The 18865-nt window shown below is 42.8% G+C and overlaps 1 protein-coding gene across 1 annotated transcript; it reads right to left on the bottom strand.

The window, feature by feature from the left end:
- Positions 1 to 444: 444 nt before the first annotated feature.
- On the bottom strand, positions 445 to 12768 carry ilf2 (interleukin enhancer binding factor 2). The gene is made up of 15 exons (XM_034095062.2): positions 12653 to 12768; positions 12170 to 12229; positions 7339 to 7381; positions 7027 to 7131; positions 6678 to 6755; positions 6119 to 6221; positions 5511 to 5576; positions 5289 to 5405; positions 3361 to 3439; positions 3178 to 3265; positions 2226 to 2287; positions 2033 to 2147; positions 1594 to 1684; positions 1136 to 1304; positions 445 to 584 (listed from the first exon to the last, which is right to left on the bottom strand). Exons 1-14 carry the CDS (start codon positions 12655 to 12657, stop codon positions 1153 to 1155), a joined length of 1164 nt encoding a protein of 387 aa, XP_033950953.1. The 5' UTR covers positions 12658 to 12768; the 3' UTR covers positions 445 to 584; positions 1136 to 1152.
- Between the last annotated feature and the right edge of the window lie 6097 nt (positions 12769 to 18865).

Here is an 18865-nt window from a genome sequence, read left to right as displayed (position 1 = left end):
CAGCTGATAGAGGTGTTATGGTTCTATGGTCCTGCCTGTTGGGTCAGCTGATAGAGGTGTTATGGTTCTGTGGTCCTGCCGGTTGGGTCAGCTGATAGAGGTGTTATGGTTCTGTGGTCCTGCCGGTTGGGTCAGCTGATAGAGGTGTTATGGTTCTGTGGTCCTGCCGGTTGGGTCAGCTGATAGAGGTGTCATGGTGCTTTGCCTGTTGGATCTTGTTATGCATCATGTTGATTATTCTCTCAGAACCAGCTAAATACATACATGGTTCTGGGGTAGAGATCTTCAGAATTGGTTTGGCACGCCACTGTGCCACCTCGTGGCGGCAGCACATGTCTTGTGAGTTCTCTGTTCTGATTTGAACGCATCACCTTAACCACGACTACACCGTCAGAATGTCAGGGACCACGAGGACACGAGAGGAACAAATCACAGGACTCGAGCTAAATAAAAACGTGTTTAATTCAGGTCGTTACGGCAACAAAAGGAAAGTAAAAACAGTCAAAGAAAATGAGGCCAGGGAGTGGGAACATTTTCCTGCTGGCGTTTGCGTCCAGGTGACTGCGACTCCGCGTCTGAGGAGGCTGTGGGAAGAGCAGAGGGGGGTCAGTGAAGCCTGAACCACTGCTTTAGACCCAGTCCCGTTGCTATGGGAGTCAGCTGGAAGATCAACCTGACCTCGCTGATCTCAGATCCCTCAAGAATTTGCCTAGCAGATTTCTGACTGCATGCACTACATCAGAACATAACAATATTGCAGTATGACAGTTGAATGACCCTGTGTATTTGCCTATTATTGATATTGAGAAAATAAGCAATCACAGTGAGTGTGTGTGAGTTAAGACCCGGACCAGAATACTGGATGGGGAGCACTTCTGCTCTGGAATTCATCAGACCCCTTTTGTCAGAGCTAGGAACTACATGTGGGAATGTGACTCGAGGTTTCAGACATGCAGGAGAGCTGATCCAGATGGTCTTGAATACGGTCAAGGCTACACGTCTCAGAGAGAATGGAAATGGTTGCCCTGAGTGTTTGTTAATGATATCGACAACTAACCACTACCGGAGCCCGACCGTGAAAGGAGACGTTACGGCCACAACATCTGAACCTTCCCAAAGGTCTGAATGTTAGCACCTGTTTGTGGTAGAAGCTCACTCCTGGGTCTCCATGCTCTCATCCTCTCCGTCCCCCCCCTCCTCCAGAGCTTCATCTTCCTCCTCCTTCCTCTCTGGAGGCTTCTCATACGCCTTCTCTGATGGAGTGACGATCACACCGTCCCATGTGGACATCTCAGTGGCCAGGTCTGCAAAAAAAACATTATTATTTATTCCACTTTTGTATAAAAAGGCACAATTGATCAAACTGCATCTAGAACTCAAAGAGGCTGCTGCATATCTCCAGATTCATGCATTGTTTAACATCAAATGGGATGTTTATAACATGTTATATTCCAATGGGCTGTCCACCTCAGACCGCTGCGCTTGGAGAGGACACCAACTTGTGTCCCGTTTATTTAATCGTATATGCTAAATACATTCATATATAAACAAACTCATCAAACAGGAAGCTTTGTACAAAACTCATGTTCTTACAGCTGGCGTCTCCCTCGAGGCCGAGCACCTTCCTGTACCCTCCGTGAGAGAGCACCCTCACCAGGGTCTGCGCTGTGAAACACACCATGTCCTACACACACACACACACACACACACACACACACACACACACATTTCAACACTAATGTAAAATATGTTGCTACCTAAGATTATTATTACTACTAAGGCTGCTACTTTTAAGTTCCATTCCATTTCTATAACACTACATCTGTATGAAACTATGTGCAACATATCCTTTCACTGCTGTACTCTACCTGCTACCACACTTCACTCACTACTTATCTACCTGAATGTGGACCGTACTTCTGTACATTGTTATAATGTTTATTTGAAATACTATGTGCATGCGTTTGATCTAGTGGTGTTCCATTGGTTGGACGCACAGAGGAAGTGTGACTGAGAACAGAGCGGGACCGACCTGCTGCTCCAGCGTCATGACGGTGTGCACTCTGAAGTTCCCGCTCTCACAGGGGTCTGTGATGCCCACCGAGCCGGGCAGGAAGAGCCCCGCGGCGAGCATCTGCAGGCAGCGCCTTCAACACACAGGTACACACATCAAAACAAGGCTCATCTATACTGAGAGATTACAAAGAGGAGGGGGGGGGTCCAACCTGTAGGCCACGTTCAGAGAGAGGGGCTGCCGGGACGGGTTGTTCATCACTGCAGAGTGACCCTGCAAAGAGGACAGATCAGCACGGTGACATCACCAGAGTGGAAAATATGTTTAAGATAACAACATGGTTTGTTCAGCAGGGTAACCTCCACATATTTACGATTTGAGGCGTAAATGTTGCTATTGCAGGAACTACAGCATAGTCACATGACTTCACATCACCACTGACTGCTAAGCTAAAGGTGGCTAATGTTGGGTTGATGACGTTAAGTGCTTTCACACCGGAGTACTTTTCCCAGGAACAGTTCCGATAGTTCCTGGGATTTTGCGTTCACACCAAAAAGATCTGGAACTAGAACTTTCTTTTTTGCGAACCTTTTCACCCCTTTTTAGCAACCTGTGTTGCTAGAGAGCAGGGACTTTCCTGGGGAGAAAAAGGTTCCTGTTTATGATTGGCTGGGCGAACTGCAAACCACGCCCCGTAAAACTCGGAAAAGTTTTGTGAAGCTGCTGGGTCCCAGCAGCTTCTACTGAAGCCAGTCCCCAACTCCGGGGCCTCCGGGCGGCAGTATACGCCGTGAAGTTGTTTGCGGCCTGCCAGTAAACCCAGATCAGCAGAAGAAGAAGTGACGTCAGCGGCTTCTTTTGCCCAATCCTCCCCCAGGGACGCGATCTGCTCTTTAGTTCCGGGAACTAAAGAGTTCTGATGAACTAAGTACGGCAAAGTACTTGGTGTGAAAGCGCAAATGTAGTCACTTTAAGACTCATTATAGCTTCAAACATTCACCAGTGATGTAGAACAAAAAACATGTTTCAAAAAAGAAACAATGACTTCGAGGCAAGGGACCCGGATGTGGTCAATGCTAACCCATTTGGGGTTTATAGGACTCATTCCTGCCCCACTTTATTCTGTTGTGGATGTGTGGTAAGGTCAAAGGTCAGGAGGTTACCAGCAGGTCCAGGATCCAGGGGGTGAGGGGTTCAAACCCGGGGAAGCGCAGCCTCAGGTCCTTCAGCAGGCGGATCAGCACTTTGACCCTGAAAATCATTAACATCAGATGGTTCATGTGAGAGCAATGTACATCGCCATCGAGAACAGAAGGCCTGATGGGAATTGAAGGAGACTTCCTCACGTTGACTGGGAGGCGTTCTCCTCGAACCAGCGGGCGTGGCGGATGGCAGCGAGAGCGCTCTGCAGCACCTTGATGTCCACTGCAGAAACACACACACACACACACACACACACACACACACACACACACACACACACACACACACACACACACACACACACACACACACACACACACACACACACACACACACACACACACACACACACACACACACACACACACACACACACACACACACACACACACACACACACACACACACACACACACACACACACACACACACACACACACACACACACACACACACACAATGAACCCTAACCCCACCTGATGTAAACTGTGGGCTCGGTGTCGCTGACAGCCTGAGATTTGACATTGCATTACATCACCACACTTTATCATCAATCTTAAACACATTTCAGGTAGGGATGCATACCGGTATCCGGTATTACCGAAATACCGGTTACTGGTGGCTACGGTATACCGTACCATAATCAGATCCGGTTTCGATACTTAAATTTTTTTTTTTACAAAGATTGTTTACATTAAAAAAAAAAAAAAGTGAGTCCGTGGCCCGTGATGGCGGGCGTTATAAATTAGATTGCATAATCGTTTTTTTTCATTTTTGATGTATTTGTCATTGTTTGTTCAATACTAGAAAGGTAAAAGTCCCACAAATTAACTGATGGGATTTGTTTTCTCTCACCACTGAAGGCAAATGTTGATTTTAAAGACGAGATTTGTTTGTTTGTGCAATGCCGAGATCTCATGACCATTATTCTATTATGTATTTGTTCTCTAGTCGAATCTCAGGTTTAACATTAATTATAACGGTGCTATAACGGTCTGTTAGCATTGACAAGATGTGCTATTCACGCGGCACACCTGACCCCTTTAAACTGTAGGTTTCGGTTTTCTTCATATCTTTTATGTATCTTTCATTGTTTGTTCAGTACTAAAAGGTCCAAGAAGTCCCACAATTGAATTTAATATTCATTTGACATGTTAACTATATCGTAAAGCGCTTCATGGGAGTAATTGTGGGATGATACATTTTCAAAGTATCACGATATGTATTGGTTGAGTATCGGTATCGTAAAAATGTCAACGATATGCATCCCTAATTTCAGGTGATGACTTGGATATGACCGTAGTCTAGTGGTCTCAAAGTGATTTAGGTTAGGGGCCACATGCAGCCACATTTCCCCTCACGTGTGCCGGACCAGTCAAATCCAGCATAGTAACCAATAAGTTAGCACAGCTCCAACCGGGTCGCTTTGTTTGGGAGCAAAAGAGTACATTCTGAAGATGTTCACATTTAATGAACTATCTTTTTACAAACTTTATGAACAACCTGAAAAATAAGTGCAATTTAACTGCATTATGTCTCAGTTTATCATTTACATACGGAACAGTGTGTCGAGAAGAACATCTCGACACAGGTACCTGGAACTGATAATGAAGATGTAGTATGTTACTTTCCAGACAACTATTTGACAGTACCTTCCACGCCTGTGCGGTGCCCTCACACACCGCATGCAGGCTGAAGTGGGGCTGTTCAGGAGAAGGCGAAGTTATCCCACTAACTCCTAAATGTATAAGTGTTTACACACAAAATACACAGAAGTTGTGAAAATTGCTGTTAAAGTCTAATCAAATATTTAAACTTTGCAAAGCCATCCCGGGTACGGTGGACCCTCTGTCGGGCCGGTTTTGGCCGGTGGGCTGTATGTTTGACACGCCTGCTTTAGATCATGAGCAGAAAGAAAGCTACGAAGGACATTTAGTGGAGAAAACATGCAGCAGACCTCAGTATGTGCATCTTATTGGGTTATGGTGCCTCAAAGCAAACTTGATTTAAAAACAGCTCAAGGGTTACATGCAGAGTGTACGTGTGTGAGTGTGTGTATGTGCACCCTTACAGTGCAGCTCAGGGTCCAGCTTGCGCAGGTTGGGGGGGACGGTGGTGATGAGGATCTTGACGGTGGCGTCAGCTGAACTGATCTCAAAGCCCGTCTCATTGGTCAGCATGGACAGAACTGAAACAGGTACATACACAGTGAGGGCCGACCACACAGAACATCAGCTCCAATGTGACACGACTCGTCAGGTGCTCAATCAACGACTACAAGCTCGAGAAATACCTTCAGAAGGGTCCTGTGTGCGGAGGGTGTCCACTACTTTGTTGCCCAGGGCAGCGACGGCTTCCACTGTGAAAGAGAAGCTCATCATCGTCATCATCATACTTTCATAAATAAGGATAACCAAATACAAAGGTAGAAAGGAGTATCGTCGCAGCCTGTTGCAGGAATGAAAGAGCACTACATTAGACTCAGAAGAACACAGACTTAAAGCAGCTGGGAAATGTTAATAACATCACTCCTTCATGGCAAAGTAGATCTGACAATAACTACAGTATTCCTTTCAAATGTTCTGGTGGAAAATAATAGAACATTTATTGAAAGTATCCTTTGGGAGAATATTGCGGTACATAACATGATTCGAGTCTTATTGATTCAGCTGCAACCTCTACAGTGTGGAATGGCAGCACATAAAGAATTCATATCTTATCATGCATTAAGGTACCCAGAGCAAACTGTTGGACTATAGACCGTTTACAGATAAAAGGGTTCAAGTTAGAACTCTCAACCCAAATGTCCACAGCCTCAGAGTACAGACCGTAGACAGTCCCCTCTCGAGACGCTTTACTGGCTGCAAACACCGTGACATCATATCGTCTGCTTTATCTCACATGTGGGGAGGATCTTCAGGATCACCACCAGGTCGGCCACGTTGTGCCCCGTCGTCATGGTGCCCTTCTTGTAGGAGCCCACCTGGCGCACCTCTTCAATTTGCTATGAAGAGAGGCGTGTTCAACGTAATTAACACCCAACGGGAACTCATTACAATCAAACTGAAATAAAACTATTCTGCAAATACTCAAACTAAAATGACTGATATTGTTTCAGTTAATGTAGATAGTTTATTTTACGCAACACATCATTATACAAGCCAAACATGTAGTGAGATATTGTTAGCTAGAACATGTCAGTGTTTTGCCGGGATCACGTGCGGTTGTCCGCCCGACACAGCTCCTCGTGGTTATATTTACGCGGCCTCGTCCATAGATTCTAAATACATTCCGCACTGAGCAGGTCTTTGCCCGGTCAAATCAATGAAAACAATTGACTCAACACTTGCCGGTAGTTGTTCTATATGGCCAGTCTTCTGGTCAAACATTTCGGGCTTAAAACCTTTTTTGCTCATCACAACTCTTTCCGGATGACTGCAGAAAAGTAAAAAGGACTCACCACTTCAAAGTTGCCCGGAGCAACGATCAGGTTGTCTATGACATTGTTGATCTTTGTGACCAGGGACAGGATGGAGGACTAAATCAGGAAGAAACAAATACACATGGTTTCAATCAGTGAGGAGAAATGTAAATGGCTGGTTATCTCATCAGAGAGAGAGAGAGAGAGAGAGAGAGAGAGAGAGAGAGAGAGAGAGAGAGAGAGAGAGAGAGAGAGAGAGAGAGAGAGAGAGAGAGAGAGAGAGAGAGAGAGAGAGAGAGAGAGAGAGAGAGAGAGAGAGAGAGAGAGAGAGAGAGAGAGAGTGTGAGTGTGAGTGAGTGAGTGAGAGTGTGTGTGTGCGCGTGCTGACCTGCTCTGCTGGGGTCGGGCTCAGGTCCTGGTTTCTCTTCAGCAGACACTCACTGAAAGCCGTTTCGTCGGGAGCAGGCTTCACTCTGGGGAAGGCCATCTCACACTAGTGACAAACAACAGCCCTCTTCATTACTCACAGACACACACCATGGCTGTCAATCACCTGTACTCTTAACACAACTCTCACAGACACATTGTTTCGACAGAGGGCAGTGGAAGACCCCGTACAGCCTGCTGTTAAGCTACTCCTTAACGCATCTGTCATCTCAATCAATGTCTGTACCCCCCCCCTGCCAGATTGATTACTCACCACATAAAAATCAAATGGGATGTGTGGGACAAATGGACGGTACCTAAACAGGAATGTAGAAAAGATCAGTTAGTAGTTTCTTAATGACTGTAGGCAGTGAGTGTAAAAGAATATCTGATGTCAACAGGGTATCAGGTACAGGTGGACTGATTGTATCACATCCAAGTAGTGGCGAGTAATATGGACATATGTTAATGTCCTACATGTTGCAATAGCATTACAATATCATTAGGACACAGTGCTCAAGGTTCAATATGATAATATTTAATGTATACTGGCTGAAAAGAATAATGATCTACTAAGCATAGTAAAAAAAAGAAAGTGTAATACATGTGTTGAACTCAATAACTAGATGCAAACAGTTATTGCTTTACAGGAACAACACCATTTCAGATTCTTTGTTGGTTTGCTGTAAAAACTACCCAACAAGTAATTTGTACAGTATGTACATACCAGTGTTGTAGTCAAGTCACCAATTCACGAGTCCAAGTCACTCTCGAGTCACCACTCTTCGAGTCCGAGTCACCAAGGGAGAGTCGTAGTCGAGTCCAAGTCCGAGTCACCCAAGGAGTGTCCGAGTCGAGTCCGAGTCATCATTACCTGTGTACGAGTTCGAGTCCGAGTCACCTAAGAAGAGTCCAAGTCAAGTCCGAGTCACAAGTCGTCATGTATTAATCTTCGTGGATATACAGTGGGGCAAAAAAGTATTTAGTCAGCCACCAATTGTGCAAGTTACAATATAATACAACTTTATTTATAAAGCACTTTAAACCTCCAGACCAAAGTGCTGTACAGGCAAATAGATAAAACACAGCTCAGCTCACACACCATAAAACAAGTACAAGTAAAAACAAAAAACTATTTAAAATGCAAAAAAAGCAACACTCTAAGTTCTCCTACTTAAAAAGATGAGGCCTGTAATGTTCACCCTGGTACACTTCAACTATGAGAGACAGAATGGGGGGAAAGAATCCAGGAAATCACATTGTAGGATTTTTAATGAACTAATTGGTAAATTCCTCGGTAAAATAAGTATTTGGTCACCGACAAACAAACAAGATGTCTGGCTCTCACAGACCTGTAACTTCTTCTTTAAGAGCCTCCTCTGTCCTCCACTCGTTAACTGTATTAATGGAACCCGTTTGAACTCGTTATCAGTATAAAAGACACCTGTCCACAACCTCAAACACACTCCAAACTCCACTATGGCCAAGACCAGAGAGCTGTCAAAGGACACCAGAAACAAAATGGTAGACCTGCACCAGGCTGGGAAGACTGAATCTGCAATAGGTAAGCAGCTTGGTGTGAAGAAATCAACTGTGGGAGCAATTATTAGAAAATGGAAGACATACAAGACCACTGATAATCTCCCTCGATCTGGGGCTCCACGCAAGATCTCACCCCGTGGGGTCAAAGTGATCACAAGAACGGTGAGCAAAAATCCCAGAACCACACGGGGGGACCTAGTCCATGACCTGCAGAGAGCTGGGACCAAAGTAACAAAGGCTACCATCAGTAACACACTACGCCGCCAGGGACTCAAATCCTGCAGTGCCAGACGTGTCCCCCTGCTTAAGCCAGTACATGTCCAGGCCCGTCTGAAGTTTGCTAGAGAGCATTTAGATGATCCAGAAGAGGATTGGGAGAATGTCATATGGTCAGATGAAACCAAAATAGAACTTTTGGGTAAAAACTCAACTAGACGTGTTTGGAGGAGAAAGAATGCTGAGTTGCATCCAAAGAACACCATACCTACTATGACACATGGGGTGGAAACATCATGCTTTGGGGCTGTTTGTCTGCAAAGGGACCAGGACGACTGATCCGTGTAAAGGAAAGAATGAATGGGGCCATGTATCGTGAGATTTTGAGTGACAAGCTCCTTCCATCAGCAAGGGCACTGAAGATGAAACGTGGCTGGGTCTTTCAGCATGACAATGATCCCAAACACACCGCCCGGGCAACGAAGGAGTGGCTTCGTAAGAAGCATTTCAAGGTCCTGGAGTGGCCTAGCCAGTCTCCAGATCTCAACCCCATAGAAAATCTTTGGAGGGAGTTGAAAGTCCGTGTTGCCCAGCGACAGCCCCAAAACATCACTGCTCCAGAGGAGATCTGCATGGAGGAATGGGCCAAAATACCAGCAACAGTGTGTGAAAACCTTGTGAAGTCTTACAGAAAACGTTTGACCTCTGTCATTGCTAACAAAGGGTATATATCAAAGTATTGAGATTAACCAAATACTTATTTTCCACCATAATTTGCAAATAAAAATTTGCAAATGGCCCGGGGCCATCTAGTATTTAGCTCGGGCAATGAAGCCTCACCTGCTGGTTGCCCGATCGGGCAATTATGCCAGTCTCATGCAGCTCGCGGATCAGTAATGAGTGACCCGACAGTAAAACTAAACTATCTATAACTAGTGTAGGTAGTTTGAGAGGTAATTAAAATAGCTATGTGTGATATTCTAACCTGAAGTGTGTGTTTTGTCCGCTCACCGCTGCATGTGATCATACAGAGCTGCGTGTCAACTCGTCAGCAGCAGCTGATCTCTCTCTCCCGTCAGATTAGACTTCACTCGCGTTTATGTCCATATCGATCAGATCCAGCTAATGATATGACTACCTGCTTATTAAAAGACACCTAAACAATAAGTGTCGCTATGCAACCGGGTGAGGCCACAAAGTATAGCGCAGCTATTATGCATTTGTTTACATGCCCACCGGAACCCAGAGGCATTACCAACAGATCAACGCACAATCAACCCATACAGGACATCTCGTTCTCCACATTAAGTGTTAGACATTAGAATGGACTATTCTTGTCTGTCACATACTCTTCTTGTCTGTCACATAAGTGGCGCAACTGAAGTGGTATTGCGCTAAAGGGAAATTATTTTGACCGGACATTTTGACCGGACATTTTGACCGGAGAGATGTAGATTTGCCGGCTAACGGGAACTCTGACGTCACCATTTTGTGTGCTTCGCGGATGCGCTCGGCTCCTCTCGACTGCTGCTCGGGTCTCCTCGGTCAGCTTCCAACTTACAGTAGATAACATGACAAACATTTTTAACAAGGGCCATAATAGTGTAAATAATGTTTGTTTTGGCAGTTATAACTGAATGTAATGTTTTCTACTTTTTTCCATCTGGGAAGGCATTTGCCTTCATCAGATGGAAAGTGTCTTGACCAACAACTTAATTATTTCTTATAGCTATGCAGGGCATGCAAGCGAGCAAACACAAACAAGAACAAACAAACAAGTGAAATGAAGAATAAAATTGAAATTGTACAATATAATATTGTGGTGGTTCATCTTATAATTCAGTCTAGAGAATGCACCAGACAGCATCTAAGACCTGCAAAAATCTAAATTTTCTAGGGGGAGCCCCCCCAAACCCTTCGTGCGTCATTTCGTCCGTGTGCATTTTTCAGGGCAATCTCTATTGGGCTCAGGGCCATCTGTAAATTAGCTTAGACGGCCATCTCCCAAAATCCTTAATGTCATGCACTGGATTTTTTTTCCTTCTTCTTATTTTGTCTCTCATAGTTGAGGTATACCTAGGATGAAAATTACAGGCCTCTCTCATCTTTTTAAGTGGGAGAACTTGCACAATTGGTGGCTGACTAAATACTTTTTTTCCCCACTGTATGTGTTGAAATGTAGCTGCTCCTCGACATTGCTTTTATCCTGTCATGTTATACTAATCTGTCTATTGAACTGCTGTGAAGCGAGTTTGGCTACAATTCTTGTAATAGGTGCTATACAAATATAAAGCTTATTACTAATATTATTATTATTATTATATATAAATAAACTATATTTAAGATGAGTTACCTTTTAGAGAAGTGATTATATTTGTATGCCAAGTTTTCGTTTTGCACTTTTATTTTGATAGTAATAAGATCGGGACTCTTATTTTGAAGGAACTTTTACCAAAATCGGTTTACTGATAAAGATTTAGCCCCAGAAAGCACATGGCTTCTTAGCATGCAAAATGACTTCATTCTGCAGGTTAAGTAGCCATCTGCTTTCGTGTTATCGGCTGAATGTTTATTTATTGATTAGATCACGTTACTCTGATGATAGTGTTCAAGAAGCCTATATGTCTGAACTCGATCAATATTGTTTCCACATAACGAGCATTTTGCGCTGCTCTTTTCCAATGTGGAAGCAGAATGTGTGAAAGCATACAGCACGATGCAGGGTGTGTCTCCTGACATCTTTAGACTGGAATAGCGGTGCCCAGTACGTGAACTCACCTCGCAGATGCACACGCCAGGATAGAGGACTCCAGAGAAAATTAGCTCGAGTCGGAGCATCAATGTACAAGTCGAGTCATCGTGGGGGGGGGGAATTCACGAGTCCGAGTCCATGTCAGCGTACACGATAATTCACGAGTCTGAGTCCAAGTCATCGTGCGCGAGAATTCACGAGTCCAAGTCCGAGTCGCGTCAATCAGTGCGCGAGTCCGAGTCCCGAAAATCGGCACTCGAGTCCGAGTCCAGGACTCGAGTACTCCATCTCTGGATACCACTTTACTGTACTTCATAGTACTAATATCAAAATAAAAAGGAGTTTCATGAGTCAAATATATTTTTTAATTATGTAGTAATGTTAATGCTGTGATATATTATAGTAGCCATAATTAAAGTTATAGATTGGAGGCTTTCACTGTAGTGAGCCCTTTAATAAACTACTGTGGGGCAACAACTATGATCCGGAAGTGGCTATGAAGCATGTTAACCCCGTAGAGCTCACACAGAGCTGCTAAGGCATCATGATTTCATCCAGATGGTAATGAATACAGACAAAAAGCAGCTGAACTCACCCCTGGATCAGTCCTCCACGGGACCCGAAGCGGCCCCCCCGGCCCCTGCCACGGTCTCCTCTGGACACAAACACAGGAACATGTCGGAAGAGCTCATACACCTTTACTCATCAATCAATCATTCATTCATCAGCGTTACCTAGCATAAGGCTATGATAACCAGCATCAACCCACTGTGTAACGTTCGCTGGTAAAAGAAAGTAACATTCCCCATGCAATTCATAAATTATACCATAAACACGCTTTAGGTCGGCGGCAGATATCAAACAAAACCACGACATGTTCTGAGCATATCTCTGTAACATGTAGCCAGCCTAAGTACAAACAATGCACGAAGCTAACGGTAGCTTCAAGCTAAGCTAGCATTATTAGCACTACCAGGCACCTCGAGCTCTATTTCAAGCAAACAACAGCTAAAATGTTGGTTGATTAAACTGTAAAACTAAACGGAATGAAATGTTAAATGTGTTGAAATATAATTACCTCATTGCGTACGACGTTTTGATAATTTAATGTGCAAATCCTGGGAGAACTATGGACAGTCCCGCTCTGCTCTGCTTCGCTTCTTCTTCTTTGGTGTTTAACGAAAACATCCGTTGTGTTGCATTGCTGCCACCCTGTGGAAGTATCTTGTTCTTGTTCTTGTTGTTCTTCTTCTTGTTCTTGTTCTTGTTCTTCTTGTTCTTGTTCTTCTTCTTCTTCTTCTTCTTCTTCTTCTTCTTCTTCTTCTTCTTCTTCTTCTTCTTCTTCTTCTTCTTCTTCTTCGTCTTCTTCTTCTTCTTCTTGGTTCTTGGCGGATTGCAAACAACTTTAGGGTGTAGTAGCAGGCAGGGCTGGACTGGGACAAAAAGCCAGGCCACTACCAGTTTTCTTTTGTGCCATTTTTCTGGATTTATTTGTCAATATTTACAGCGTTGCTGTCCATAGTGATAGCCCTAAACTTTAAATCTACTACACTAGAATAAACATATGGACATGGTTACTATTTAAAAAAAAATTGCAAATCTATTTAGGAACCTGTCCATGTCCATTTAAGTGGAGGTGGACCTCAAATCCTCTAGGGGGGTCCGTGGGCATGCTCCCCCGGTAAGATTTTTTTTTAAATGTTGGACTTAAATCTGGTGCACTTTGAGGGGGAAATAAAGAGACTACACCCATATGAAACAGAACTGTATACATTTAAATAATCATACAATCATAAGAACATGGCCATAACCAATAACATACCTATCCAATATGAAAAAACATTGAAACTTGTTTATTTATTTGTTTTTGGTTCATTTATAGTTGTGAGTGTGTCTGTGCTCCTGAACCAGCCTCACCCGTCTCCCTCCTCTCCCCCCTGCTCCTCTTTGAGGCAGCAAAGACTAGTTTTAGCTCTCAACAAGTTTTTAAAGTTTATCTTACCTTTTTTCACCTAGTTAAATATTTTTTTTATTATTATTCATCCATATTTTACTAATCACTCCCCCTTCAACTGGAAATATGTGTTTACATAAATGGTGACCAAACCGTTTGAGACCCGCAGAGAACTTAAACTAAGTTAACTATCTAAACACTCAGAGTCCTTTACCTCACCTGACCTGTAGTTATCAGTCTCTCAAGAGGCTTCTCAATACTCAAATTTCCCCTCCTCGACTCCTCGTTCCTCCGAGTGACCCAGCGCGCCATTTTGAAGGACATCTAATTTGTCTAAATGCATGTCCTCTGCTTACTTTTAATACTTGTAAATACAACTTTTTGGACCGTAATTACAATTCCCCTTTTCAGCGACCAGAGAGAGTGGGGGATATATCCAGTCTCTGATTGTGTTACGTTATTATGAGAGTGCTCTCATACTTTAAATTGTATATATTTATATAAATATATTTGTGTGTGTGTGTGTCCGCATCTGTAGCCTGGTATTGTCTCATTATACCGCACTCTCAATGAATTCAAAGTAAATATGTGGGGGAACAATGTTCAGCTGATCTAACAGAGATTATAAAATACAGCGCGATGACAAAACACTCAACAGTTGATGCAGCTGTTGCCACGTAATAATGAACGGACGTCGCTTTAATATGAGCGCTCAGAGGAGAGGAGTTTTCATTTCTTTAAACGTCTGCTGCTTCCCCTCCTCTCTCCTCGGTTCCCTTCCTCGGTCCTCCGCTCGCATCTCCTGTGGGCGGGACTAAGTCTCGAGGAGGAGAGTCGAGGAGGGGAAATTTAAGAATTGAGAAGCCTCTTTTCTCTCTTCCTTCCTTCCTTCCACACACACACACACACACACACACACACACACACACACACACACACACACACACACACACACACACACACACACACACACACACACACACACACACACACACACACACACACACACACACACACACACACACACACACACACACACACACCACACACACACACACACACACACACAGAGAGAGAGAGCCGAGCTTGATTGACGCAAGCACACTTTTATTTCCATGCAACTCTCTGATTGGTCTGGTGTCTTGCCTCTGTTGCATTCACTGAACACGGGAAATTACAGTCCTGCCGTCCTCTCTTGTGTCATGATGAGGTTCACGTAAAGCATGGTTAATGTATTATTATTGAGGTAGAATTGTCCGGGGCTACAGAGAAAACATTCGGGGCAAGCCATTATTTTACCAACAATGTGGAATGTATTGGCTACATATTACACAGATTATGCACAGCGGGAGCAGCAATAACCGTCAAATAATAATTCAGACAGGGGAGCTCCGCACCGCCTGCCTGCCGCTAGGGGGTGCTGCAGCGCCCTCAGCACCCCCCTTCCCGTGCCCATGCTCTCCTCCACCTTGTTGACAGCTCATTATATCCGTTAGCGCAGCTAGCTAGCAGTGCTTGAATTGGGCCGGTACTCACCGGTGCGCAGTACCGGCACTTCTGATTTTTACCATTGTGGTACCGGCACTTCTTACGTCCCCTACGTCGCCTGCGTCGGCTACGCCGCCCACCTACGAAAACACCGCAAAGACTTCAGTTGACGAGTGGCAATACCTGTCCTTACCAGCAGGCAGCGGTAGTGTGTATTCGTCATTCAAAAGAGGCAACAACCAATCAGAGTGATTTCTCTGGCCGACTTTCTTTGGCCGATTTAACATGTTGAATGTGTCAGGGCCTTAACACGCATGTTCACTCTCCTCTCCGCTTCTCTCCCTGTATCGCTAATTATTCTCTTCACTCACTTTCCTCTCCGCTTCTCTCTGCCGCGCTCTCGTCTCTTCTTCTGTGTTTCTCTCCCTGTTTCGCTCACTCCTCTCTTTCGCCCCCTGTCGGCAGCGGATAAAATAGAATCGCCCCGTCAAAATTGAAATCCCCTATTAATGTATTGATTATAGGTCCGGGTCCGTATAGGTCGGCGTCTGGGACCGGATCCGCCTGTTGCCGACCCCTGGTGGAAGTATCTACTAACTGCGACATCTTTAGCTAGATCTTTTTTTTTTCAATACTTGTATCTCTTGAGAAGTCATGCAGTTACTTTCCCTTTCCCTCCACATTCTAGAACTTTTTAATGTTAACTTTCTGTTAACCCAATTCTCGTTATTTCATTACCATCCATTCTCTGCCCCTTATTTTTCTAAATGACAATCATTTACTAATCGTTTACCCACTGTCCTTTGTAGTCCGGTTGTCACTCTGGTATAATTGTTGATTTTAAACCCATGCTTTTTTCCTTTTGAAGTTGATTTTTTAAATTTTTTATCTTGACCTCATGAGCCTTTCCTATTTTACATTTTGGACATCCTTGATTCCTCTCCTTCACTCCTCCCGCCCATCTGAATCATAGAATCAGTAAGGTCGAGAGATATCCTTCATTTGTGGTCCAGCCTTTAATCCCTGCCCATTCACACCCTGAAGCAATAAAAGGATTGACAGGAAGACTTCATCACCATTATTGTAGTTAAGCGTGACCGGATCACCAGATCACTACTGGACTAAAGTTTTCTGGCTATTTTTCACCATGGTGCACCTGAGGCGACTGTGGATCAATGCTCTGTGTTTGCTCACCATGGCTTCTTCAGGTAAGAAATAATCATGCATCAATATTTGGTCAGAAGAATGAAAATAAATGAAATATTTGTATGATTTACAACTCATCAACGAAAGGAATTTGGCCTTCTCAAAGGACTTTACTGTTGCTCTAGCATATTGAGCCCATTGTTTTAAGTTCCGCTATCTACAAGGTAAACATTTGGTGATTATTTGAACAGGTTCAGGTGATTTGGGGAGGTTTAAATGCCAACATCATATGGACAATAGAAACATGTTGGAATTATTTAAGTGTCTCTAAGGCCTTCAGAAAACACATTGGACTGTTTTAATCACATCACACAATCATCCTAAGCCAATGGAGGTGTCAAGTTCTCATGGAATTTTATTTTCCTCTGAGAGAATTTCTCTAAAATGGCTTCTAAGTTCCTTAGTTGGCATTAAAAGTTGCTTTAACTTCGGACCTAAAGTCACATTTCAGTGATTGCCCTCCCATAGGCTCAAATAACTGCACTGTTATAAATGGATCTCTCTTTCTCAGCATCTGGGGGATATGTGAAACAGCTTGATATCCAGAAGGAGTCAAATATTTCTAAAACTGATATATATTTTTGATTATAATTTCTAAATATTATTAAATTTACACCTTTCTCCACATTGTTGATTATGCCATGTTCAACTTTAAGACAATATTACCTTGGAAATTGGAATATACAGATAAGGTCAAATGCCTTGGCTCAACAAAGAAAATCAAGGCAACAGTTTGCATCGATGTTTATTGAGTTAAGACAACTTCTAATGAAATTCTCTTGAAGCAACAAAGTTATTTGAGTTAGGGGAGAAGGCTTTTCCTCTACAGTCAGAGGTGTTTTTAATTACCACTTGGTAATAATTGGAGCATAAAAACAAGTTTTGAAGTTGATTACTCAAAAGATGAAGTTGCTCCAACTTGTTTTACCGTATGATTTAAAAGGAATTTTAAGTTGTATGAACTTAATTACCATCATTGTGAACACACAATTAAGTTGACAACTTATAAATGAAGTTGCTCCAAATATATTGTATTCAATAGTTTTCTTAGCTTTTTCATGTTTTTGCCTTTAAAGAAAGAAATTAATTGATTACAGAACAAAAATATTAGGCAATTCACTTTTTATTTTGAACTGCAGTTGTTTATTTCAACACATGATGTTTCAATCAGGAGAGAATTCATTTGGTTTGAACCTTTATAGACACATGCCATACAGTATGATAAGGTACATGAACACCTGAAGTCACAGCTGACTGCAGGAGAGAGGAGAACCATCTATAGTTTGGCTGCAGCTCGCTGATTGGCTGCTGGAGAATAGGTGAAATGTAATAGGTTAAAGAGAACGCCTGTGATGAGCTGGTTATATGCAGCTGCGGAGTGAATGTATCACACCCCGTCTTCCTGAAAGAACTTGCGCTGAGCTTCATTCCAATCTTGAAAAAAAAGATAAATAACACAAATTTAAATTTCCCCACAAATAATAAATAAACACATTAGCCGTATTACCACGGGACATGAGCACACAGCAATTTGCCATACAGTGCAACTACAAGGCTATCTGCTGTATTTGAATGACAACAGACGACACTCACCTTAAAATGTCCTTTGTATATTTCTATTTGTCTTAACTGTGGGAACTTGTCCAGGCATGTTAAGTGGGAGTGGACTTGAAATCCTTAACTCAAGGTGTAGAACAATGAAGTTATCAAGCCAAGTGCATTACTTACAACAACTTGAATTTAGTTTTAAGTCACTTAACGCAGAAATCAGAGTTCAAATGACACACAATATTAAGTTGATGAAATTACCAACATTATTACGTCAACACAACTTATAAATTAATGTTTGCAACTTAAAATGTTTATCTAAATTAATTAACTCACATTTTTATCTTGCAACCATGCATTTAATTGAGTGAAAGGTCGCCTGAATTCGTTTTTAGAGTGTAGATAAAGGCTACAGGAGTCTTTATCTACTTAATAATAATATGTTTTTATTTAAAAAATAAAACATTGCTGAATTCAAAATCCGCCTTTCATTTCCACGTTTTGCAGGGGGTAAAACTGTGACCATATGGCCTGAAATGACAAATGATCTTGGAAACATCGATGTTTTTGTGCTGGTATGTGTCTCATTCTGGAGTTGAACTTGTCCCACTGATCCTGCAGGGCTTCTGGCTCCTCAGTCTCTTGGCCTGCGTGGATTTCCCAGAGAAGAGCAGCAGAAAACTTCTTCCAGGTCCTTCAATTTTCCAATAGAGATCACCAACAGGAACTTCACCAACGCATTACTCGACACCACAACTGAATATTATCACACCATGTATGGAGAAGTCGCTACCCTGGTAGGATGAATACCAATTTAAACACATTTTAAAATGTAATCGGCTAGCTTTCAGGCTGATATCGAACTCTTATTCAATAATTAAAAGAAATATTTTCTTCCTCACTCACAAAATGAACTGAACCTGTAAAATCTTAATATCTAAAAAATATAATATAGTTAGCAAATGACATCCCTATGAGGAACTGGAAGAATATATCTTTATACATTTTGTAAGAACTTGTAATAAATAAATAAAAAACTTGATGTACTGCATTATGTTACCCGTGTTGCACCATTTCTCAATCAAATCCATTCAG

The sequence above is a fragment of the Pseudochaenichthys georgianus genome, chromosome 11 (assembly GCF_902827115.2).
Source record: "Pseudochaenichthys georgianus chromosome 11, fPseGeo1.2, whole genome shotgun sequence".
Taxonomy (NCBI): Eukaryota; Metazoa; Chordata; class Actinopteri; order Perciformes; family Channichthyidae; genus Pseudochaenichthys; species Pseudochaenichthys georgianus.
The sequence above is the reverse complement of the archived record's forward strand: the minus strand, read 5'-3'. Positions and strand labels throughout refer to the sequence as shown.

Coding starts and splice junctions, on each gene's coding strand:
- ilf2 (XM_034095062.2), bottom strand. Junction 7,132..7,338: donor TCCCATTTGATTTTTATGTG/GTGAGTAATCAA, acceptor GTTTGTCACTAG/TGTGAGATGGCCTTCCCCAG. Junction 2,148..2,225: donor TCTCTGAACGTGGCCTACAG/GTTGGACCCCCC, acceptor TGTGTGTTGAAG/GCGCTGCCTGCAGATGCTCG.